At 34.7% G+C, this 10,054-nt stretch overlaps 2 protein-coding genes across 2 annotated transcripts; one reads left to right on the forward strand and one right to left on the reverse strand.

The window, feature by feature from the left end:
- Positions 1–1,888: 1,888 nt before the first annotated feature.
- Positions 1,889–6,053, reverse strand: TRIADDRAFT_58918 (uncharacterized protein; the record flags this gene model as incomplete). The annotated part of the gene is made up of 8 exons (XM_002115070.1): positions 1,889–2,476; positions 2,622–2,727; positions 2,845–3,045; positions 3,125–3,359; positions 3,705–3,822; positions 5,413–5,469; positions 5,650–5,762; positions 5,963–6,053. The coding sequence occupies 8 exons, from the start codon at positions 6,051–6,053 to the stop codon at positions 1,889–1,891; spliced, it is 1,509 nt and encodes a 502-aa protein (XP_002115106.1).
- A 2,029-nt stretch (positions 6,054–8,082) lies between these two features.
- Positions 8,083–9,604, forward strand: TRIADDRAFT_58919 (uncharacterized protein; the record flags this gene model as incomplete). Its single annotated transcript, XM_002114887.1, has 3 exons — positions 8,083–8,217; positions 8,363–8,461; positions 9,503–9,604. 3 exons carry the CDS (start codon positions 8,083–8,085, stop codon positions 9,602–9,604), a joined length of 336 nt encoding a protein of 111 aa, XP_002114923.1.
- Between the last annotated feature and the right edge of the window lie 450 nt (positions 9,605–10,054).

Below are 10,054 nucleotides of genomic sequence, written 5' to 3' on the forward strand. Positions count from 1 at the left end.
CGCAATTCCTAAATAACGTCATGCCGTATCTACTAATAACGATGAAGATAAGTATAAAAAGATACTCACAACTAATAACTATGGTAAAGTGGGCATATGTACGGCAGACTGTCAAGAATAATCTATTCATAGAATATTTAGCATCGATTGTTGACGTGATAATGGCGTTCTGTAATTGAATATGATACTGTATCAGAAGTAAGGTAAATTATACCGACAAACTAAATTTATATATTTACACCATATGCTATCTATTTCTACTTTGTGGATTTTAATTTTATACTTCATGATACTACAAATGAATTAAAGTCTATACGAATTAAATGGCAGTTTCTTTAGTTAACCTCTTGTATGTATTGTGAAGAACATTGGCTAGTCCTGTTATTATCTCAACTAAACTTTGCAAAAATGGCGATTATAATTACACATTATGTATAAGATATCATCTATGAGGTTTGAACTAGATAGTGCCGTTACGGCCATTCCTAAGAATGGCCGTAACGGTGATATTTATTACTGTTTGAATAAGGTTTCAGTAGCAAGGGCTAGCACAGTTACAGTAACTGTTCGTAGAACTGATTTTTGTGATGATTTTAGCAGTGATTATGAATGAAGTTAGGCGATATCCTATGACGATGATTTTGATCATCAACAATGGTAGATCACATTTATTATCATCGAAACTTGTAGCTTTTATGAATTTTATACATTCTAAATCAAAGCAGCAGTTAATTGTCCCTGAGATATACGTATTTATCATGAGTAAAGACAATTGGAACATTTAGCTTGGATAAAAAATTAACTACGATTACCATAAATTAAGATGCACGATGTGACATACCGGCGATTTTTGCTTTACTATTTCTAATTTAGGATATGCGATATCTGTTCGTATCGATGATTTGTATTATCAATAACTATCATCACAATATTCGTGACAACCTTAGCTATGGCTATCGTAAATTATATATCATAGCCGTTCTTGAGCCGTAAATACGGTACACCTATAATTTTGATTAAAACCAAGAAAATTTTCACTGTTACTGACATTGTAGTATTGATGGATGTTCTTAAAGAGTAAATACAGTAATAGCGTTATCTGTAAGAATTTTTACTGTATCCACTAACACGATGAAGGAAGAAACTAATAAGGATACCTTACACATCTAAGGCTTAAAGAAATGGAGACAATGAAGATTTATTTTGATATTGCTCAGAGCTGAAATTTTTCAAAGGGATTTATAAATATATCGATAACTTCAAACAACAATAAACTTGACAATATTTTGAAAGTAATCCTTACATCAAAAATCTTACTTTATAAGTTGCAGCATAAACGGTAGTTCTATTTTCAACTACTTATGCTGTTTCACAAAGTTTATACTTTAATAGCCGGTAAGCTATTGTGAATATACCAGGACGCAAAGAAGATATTTGAGTAATCTTTTAAACATAAACTGTACTTATAATTTTTAAGCCGATACTCTTGCACCAAATATGGGGTTAACCAATGGTGTCAAAAAGATATGGAGGATACAACACACATACTGTATAATACAATACTTTCCTGTACTACGATAGCGCAGCATGATATTATTATCTACATTAGTTGATCACAAAAATAAACATATACCATTATACTGCAGTAATAGCATTTAAGATTTGAAAATTGCAATAGCGACGTGGGGTAAGTATCAATCGCATTATAGTAAATTTGAAATGTTGCAATTTTAAAATATTTCAAATTATGTAAAACAATAATACTGATATAGACGCATTGCGTGGATAGTATATAATTTTGCTCATCAATAACAGTTTCACTGTATTTTTTACATAAAATTTGCACTGAATAAAAATGGCTACAGGCATTCGTGATACGATGGGATTATTATAAGCTACCAACAATATCACCACAATCAAATAGATCCGCAATACCCTCATTTTCACTAAGTGAGTACAAATAGTCACTAGCGCGGGTTGTAAATTCGTTTGGATGGTCAAGTGTACAGAAAGACAAATCAGATTGGTAATTATTTATTTCTGATTCATATAGACACCTGCTCAAGCCATGGTTATTAACATCTAATTGATCACATAAGTTAGGATTATTGCCATAACTAGTAAGAGGAGGTGCTGTTATACTTCCATGTAAAGTTGGTGGAATTCCCATACTGATATTGTGCTCAGATGCTACCGATGTTAGCATTCTATCTTTAGATATTGCATCCGTGTTGGCACCATAGTCGTAGTAATCCATATCATGATTACTATTACTTTGATTGCTGTCCGATACTAAAGCTGACGAATCATTGCTGTCATCACTTGATGTCAGAAATTCAAACGCATTAGAAAAGGTTGTAAGATGATCATTAGATTGATTGTATTGTTGGCCTACTTCGCCACAGCTTTGGCTACCATCTGAGCATAAGTATACATCAATAGGTGCAGTATTACTTTTTAACCAGACTTGTCTATCCTATTAATTGTATATAGAAGAGAGAATCATTTTGTTAATTGTACAATGTAAAGGAAAATACACCACTGGTATATTTAAAATTAACTATTATTGCACTTTACATAATGGGCACATACTGATAAACCGTTGCAAGTATAATTAATACCTCTGTTGTTTCTAATAGAGTATCCTTGGATGCTTTTATCGCAATAATAGTTTGATTACTAAAATCCTTGATGCTTGTGATGTCATTGTAAGTAACATATGCATACCTTTATAAAATAAATTGAGGTACGCCATTAGATTAATTCATAGTTCAATTGAAGTCAGCTTTTGAGGTAGTTGATAAATAATAACTTAATACAGTAGATCATTAAGGGTGCACTTACTTTAACGCTTCATCAGATATTTTACAAGCTTTATTTTCTTCTTCTAGTTTAGCAATCATGGAATCTAATGTTTTCTCGTCTTCACGTAATTTTTTAATCTGACATCGGAAATCGTCTGCTGTGTGAAGATTTTTTAAACCAGTCTCATTAGCAGAGTTTGCAGGAATGTTGATTTTACCACATTTCCATGACTGAAATCCCCTACAATAAATAGTAACGGTAATTTCATTTTAACGTTTTATCTTAACCGTCAAGCCGAATGCGTTATGTCAAGACCTACTTCCATTGAACATTATTTTTGGATTTCTTTTCAATCAACCCTACTCCTTCCAAGACATTTGTTATGTCATAGATTCGACGTTTCTGTACAGTTAAATTATCAGCGGCATTATTAAGATTGAGAACGCCATCTCGAGCTTCCCGCAGTAAGACTACGAATTTTTTAGTTAACAATCCCAGTGAAGTATCATAACGTTTGCTTTCACTTGGTGGAGTAGTGGTTTTCACAGGTGCAGCTAATATGACGGATTAGAAAAGAAATTAATTAAGGGTATGTACGTACTTAACATTGAATCAGTTCATTCTTTGTCATTTACTCTACATCTACTGAAGAGAATCTTTAATCAGCTAGTCGATACGCAAGATCGAGAGCGTCGACCAGGTTAAACATGATCTTCCTACTACTAATACATTGTCTATAATGACTAGACCGATTACGTTGTACATATGTATAGGCAAATAAATATATATCATGAATGAACATCTTGAGGCCGTCATTAAAGTATTACTATTGTACCGTACAGGACGGCCATGGTGAATACTACCGATAAACGAAACCAAAGCTTGCGTAGCGACTGTACCTTTCACAGTTGATGCTTTCCTGCCTCTCCTTCTACCTCGTCCGCTTGAGGTAGGAGTTTTAAAGACATTTTGATTGTTTTTGTTCAACGTCTGATCCATATCCAGTCTTCGTTTTGCCTAAAATATAGCAGTCAGTTATACCATTTACTGATGATCATATAAATTCGTAAGTTTGTATTAATATTTATGTTATAATCGATTGTTTTCTTTCTATCCAATAAAATATTTACTCTTGGTTCGAGTCGTGAAGATCGACCATTGGATTCGTGCTACATAACTTACAGTACGAATTTAGATATAAAAACGTACTACTGTATACTGTATGGAAGGAACTGCTGTTTATCATTGCAAGGTCATATTGCAGTGAACGATCTCGTGCACATGATGAAAGAATTCGACATTATGATGAGTAGAAAAATTTCTAGGACACCAACACCAATGGTGTAGGGGAAATTGACCCGGTAAAATTTGCTATGATACTTGTGCTGAACGTATTTAGAGTTAGCCATTTCTAGAGTACGATCGATACCAAATACTCTGCTAGTACAAGTTTAGCAAGGGACCGTATAGTATTGCAAATGAATTCATTACATGAAGTAGATTCTTAACGTATTTAGAGTTAGCCATTTCTGGAAGTACGATCGATATCAAATACTCTGTTAGTACAAGTTTAGCAAGAGACCGTACAGTATTGCAAATAAATTAATTACATGAAGTGGATTGTGTAGGGCTAATTTATATAATCTACCATCGTAATGATAAGCTCATGCTATATCCTTTCCCTCTAGGGCTACTAACAAGAATGTCTTAGGAATTGTTCTACGTGCACGTGGAATTTTATCTATCGATATTTTTAGTTGCTTTTAACCTTAACTCAAGATCCTTTCAATCGCTACAGTGTTCTACAAGATCTGCGGCATTACTACTTCTTTGTTATACGAATTCTGTATCTTTTAGGCCATTGATACTCTCTTCATCACCATCTGGTCAGTCAATTAAGCTACAGCCTATTGATTATGGGGCAGGCTGATTCCGACAATACCGTACTATCTATTGATGATCATTTTTTGGAGCATTGCCGGCAGGTAGATAGCACAATTGCGCACATCAGTAGTTGCCGATGTTTTCCTAAGTTAAAGTATAAAGTTGTACTCACTTCATCACGCCTAGTGACTGGTGATGGAAAGGATCAACACGGAAACTGCCGTACGAATCGTGTTCTATTGGTGATGTTTTTTTTTTCAGTTTTTGTCTAGGATACTGGAAGGCAATATCACTTATGCAATCGCTTGCTGTATCATACGTATGATGATGGTGATGAGGGGATTATTAGATAGTTTATTGTATTGGATAATGGATACATTCAAGTCATTGTATATCAATTGGCGATATTCAATCTTGGATGGTGGTCTTGTTACAGCTTCTTTTAACCTTGTTAATTATTTGGAGAGAGATTGGTATGGAGTTGATTATTATTATTATACCGTTTTAAGTGTGCATGCTATTGATGAGTCAAGCCGAGTCTACAGTAGATTAAGGGCTGGTAGACTTAGCAGTGGGTATCATCAAAGTTTACGACAGATCCATCATTGATTATTCATTAATTTGGATCATCATTGAAGGACAACAAGCCCCCAAAATTAGTTCTTGTGCTCTCAGCGACAAGATGATTACTCTACGTATTGGATGATGAAACATCATCTTTACCTTGATTTGCATGAGTAATTCCTGTTGGCGAGCAGGATCATCTTTCGATTTCTTAGACTAAAAGTAACCCAACAAGTCGATTAATAAACAGTAACAACAACGTCAATTGTAGATGCAATGGACTGATGGAAGACTTCTTTTTCGCTAGCAATCAACATCGACAGTATAGTATTCATGCCAATCAACTCTCCATCATATAGACTGTTGTATAAAGGTAGAAATAGAGAGTAATCCTACCAATTCCATGATGGTCCAACACTTGATTGGATTTTCCAGGTGGCCAAGGAGAAAGAGAAAATTTCTTCCACGCGTTGGAGGGCTTCGATTACGATGTTGGATAGACGTCACACCTGAAAGGTTGAATGGTCAAGCACGATGTGGAACGGATGTAGGAAAGACGACTGACACTTGTTGCAAGTGACCCACGAAATTGTGCTTGAAGCTGGAATGAGATTGAATCCAATTTGGGCAGACACATATAGAATTTTGTGGCGCGAAATAGCCTTTCAGATTTCCCGCCACAATACCAAATTAGACAGAGCATGATCACCAGCGATGATCACGTGGGTGTTATCTACAAAGAATTTCGATCCATGCATTTGTTTTCGCATGGTGTTGTTATCAAACTCGGTTGGCGTCATTTCATCTGTACCACGTCATACAGTACCGTACGATCAACGCTGCAACTTTTCCATAGTGATGTTTTAATGACTTAGTACTGACTGTATCATACAGTATAGTCTGTGTGGACCGCATGCGTAGTTGAGGCCAGAATACTGTATTTCCTTTAGTTTTGGACTTCTGCAGCTTTTATTAATTCGTTAAAAGAGTTAAAAGAGTCGATTTAGTATTTTTACCTTCAATTTATCATCTGTTGACGACAATCCCTATGCATGCAAGGCATGGATGATTTAATGGATACTTTTTTGCTCAACTTGATTTAATAGGACTAGTACTAATACAGTACATCAATTATGACGGTTTACATAAACGAAAGATTTTCTACATACAGAGTGATACAGTACTGTACTTTTACTCGACGTTGAGTAATGGCATGGACTACTAAAAGAAGACCGACTGGTCCGGTCTTCTTTTCGTGGTCCGATCTTCTTTTAGTAGTCCATGATTATGGCTATGGCAGTGCAATCACAATCATAGACTAGAAAAAAGTTCAAGTTTACAGTAGTAGTACAGGAGTGTGCGCTAGAGACCCCTTTTAAACTCTCTACATTAGTATGCGCCAGTCTGCTTTGCTTCAGACAGGCGGACTTTTCTGAACAATAAGGCCTTACTGTAAATAGCCAAAAAGAGCTACTTACGATCTTGCGTGTCTCCTTTCTAAATCGCTGGTACTAATTTCAATAACGTTGACGACCTTCTATACTTGTCTCCAAGCGGAACTTAGTAACAGATAATAAAGATTAAGCGTAATATTACTTAATTTAGAAATAATCAGTCAGTTTAAAATCGACCATTTGGATACTTGTTAAGTACAGTACAGTACTGTCATAACGAAGTGTTTGACACAATATTTTGACGAGATGAATCCGAAAATGTCTGTCCATCCAAGAGTGATCAGTCCAAGTCTTCTTCTATAGTACTGCAGTTACACTAATGAATCAGCAAGAAGCGAACATTGAATAACGTGAACTTTTAAGACCTAATTAGCTAATTTACGGGTGCTGAACTCCATATCTCCATATCTAGGTATGCTATGTCTATGCTAAGGTGTAATCAACTCATTATGTGCTTAGTGATCAAGTTATCCAAGTGATGTAATGTAACTATGTAATCCTACTTGTATCTAAACATAGCAGATACTAAATATCTTACATTGGGTTGCTGTCTTCTCTTGCTGCTATTCTCGAGCTGACAGTGCAAAAAGCAAATAAGGTAATGATGAGAATATTTTTACACTTTGAGTAACACGAGTACATCGATGACACTGAAATGACTGAATTGGTATTTTCACCTTGACGTACAGTAAATAGTCTCGACAGCAGATAGCAATTCTAGTCCTTCCCAACACTTCCTCCCTTAAAAACTCCCTGCTCTTATGCCATCGACGGTGGATTGTACGCGTATGTATCGGAGAGCGTCTGCAAAATCGACTGTAGGCCTTCGTAACACTTGAAAGTTCTAACTAGAGAGGTTTTTCTCTATCATCATAGCATAGCTAACTGTACGTGGTCATAATTATGCTGTATTCTGTATCATTATTCGTCAATCCGTTCCGTAGTAGACTGTACCAATTGTAATCCTGTCCATAAATGATTAGAATTGACTTCATAAACTATCATTACTGTTTGTTACTATACAGTAAATCAGTAATCAGCGCACAGCAATATTTCAATGAACGATTAAACAACTACAACATAGCATGTAGATCTAAACCAGCTGAAAATGTAGCTGATATACGCGTATAGTTTAATTTCCCTGAATTTTAAGTTGCCTACGTCAACATAATAGTCACTAATCTAGATATTTCTACAAGTCTGGTATGATTTTTAAAGTGCATAATTTTATATGGCATTGATGCTATGCAAAGAAGGAACGGCGACTCACTCTGGTGTAGATGCACAGTAACAGATATTGTACAATGCACATCTTACGTACAGTCTACAAATTCGAACAACAACCCTAATAGCGTAATACAAAAACCAATAAAACATGACATTTCATCATTGTTTTGCAGATTTAACAGTCATGATTGGCCATCATGGTCATAAAGTGATGAGTTCGGTACAGTCTGCGCGTAAAAGACTTGCCAATATGCCAAAGGTTCTTCAAGCTTGTCACAATGAGGTACTTCATTCTAGCGTGCAGTGTTTTCATTATACGGATACACAATATAGGATATCTTGTTTTTACCTTTCATAGCTGCTATACTATGTATTTGGGCTCTAATAACAATGTTAACTGTTCATAAATTTCTGTATTTCATCGAAAGGCTATAATATATGGAAAATGCGTTAGCCAAAAGGAAAACTTGGGCCATAACAATTGTTTAAAGGAATTTAATGCCTTAGCCGAATGTGCTAGAGCTACGGTAAGAAACTACAAGTATAAATAGATTTAAGGAAATCAAAAGCTGTTATTAATCTGGGTTAGCCCTAGAATTACCTTAATTTCTTACTTTCAGTAAGAAGTTATATATTTAGGGTATAAAATCAGCGTATTTAATTGATAGATGGCTATGTTTTCAGTAGTCATACAATATCATTTAATACGTAAATACTATATATCAACATATATCGTTATTATATCAGTATAATAAGACGGTAATATCTTCGTTTATATCCGGCTTTATTGCGTTAGCTATAGATACATTTAGGTTTTGATATCCATTTATTATAAATAGTGCTAAGGTAACCTACTTTATTGATATTTTTCCGTTAGGGTAAACGTATATGAGTTGTCGAGTATGTGGATATCTGCACCAGCTGGATAACCTATATTTCTACCATTTAGAATGGCTAGCTTTGCTTTGGCTAGATATAATCCCAACAGCTACTATAGCTTTTATAACTTGTACATAAAATTCTGTCAATGGTACAAAATTTATTGATGTTAAATGCTTGAAAGATTCTGTTAAAGCTGCCTCTTTATGCTGAAAAAACCGAGTATATAGCTATCGTTTTATATAGATAAGTGACATTTTAAGGTAATCAGAATGAAGCTGTATAATGCACTAAAGTATGTGAAAGGGATTGATCGCATTGCATGTTTTTATTATTCTTGATGTACGACAGCGATGGGTACATCTGAGCTCCTGTAAATTTTTTATATTATGTGCGAAAGCGTTGTGATGAGCTCGAATACGTTGCAAGGTTAATGTACAAATGAGTATCATACACTCTTTTAACTCTGTGATTACATGTTTAGGGCATTTCATTGTAAATCTTCAATATAATTTGTGATGTCAATATATTTTTTAAATTGAAATACGCAATATTGCTTAGCGCATGCTGCTGTATGATCTCGAATGGAAGGTTATGTTAAGCAATATTGCTTAGCGCATACTGCTGTCTGATTTCGAATGGAAGGTTATGTATAGATTTCGATATTCTGCATGATTGTAATATCATAGTACAGCGTCTTATATTGCCTTTATGCTCCGTTTGCATCATACCTCATGGCGATATGCGAGAAGAAACAATTGTCATCAACGTCCACACGTTACTTGAAATAAAGCTTGCACAGCAGTCTTATTAGTTCTTTGTATATTTTAATAAATTTTTTTCAATTTGTACGTAATAGATATACAGGATATATACAGTATATTATTAACAGTAAGTAATCAATCATGAGATGCCAGCGAAGTTATAGCCTTTCATACGGTATACAGTATAATGCGAGCATACATTCTTTGCATATTTATTTCAGTTTATACTCGTACTGTATTTATATTGTAACCATTTGATGAATAATAAAAGATAACATTGGTACTATAACTAAAATATTGAGTTTCTAGAAATCCAACAGGCGATTTTTAGATTGGGTATCTATAAAAGGATAATATATATCAAAATAGGAGTGTACAGTAGACGAAATAACGGTCTTCTGGAATGTGTAATCATGATCAGAACCAACAAAACCTGGTTATACAGGACAGCAATATTTTTTCTCTGCGTATTATACG

This window comes from Trichoplax adhaerens, genomic scaffold, assembly GCF_000150275.1.
Source record: "Trichoplax adhaerens TRIADscaffold_9 genomic scaffold, whole genome shotgun sequence".
NCBI classification, from domain to species: domain Eukaryota; kingdom Metazoa; phylum Placozoa; class Uniplacotomia; order Trichoplacea; family Trichoplacidae; genus Trichoplax; species Trichoplax adhaerens.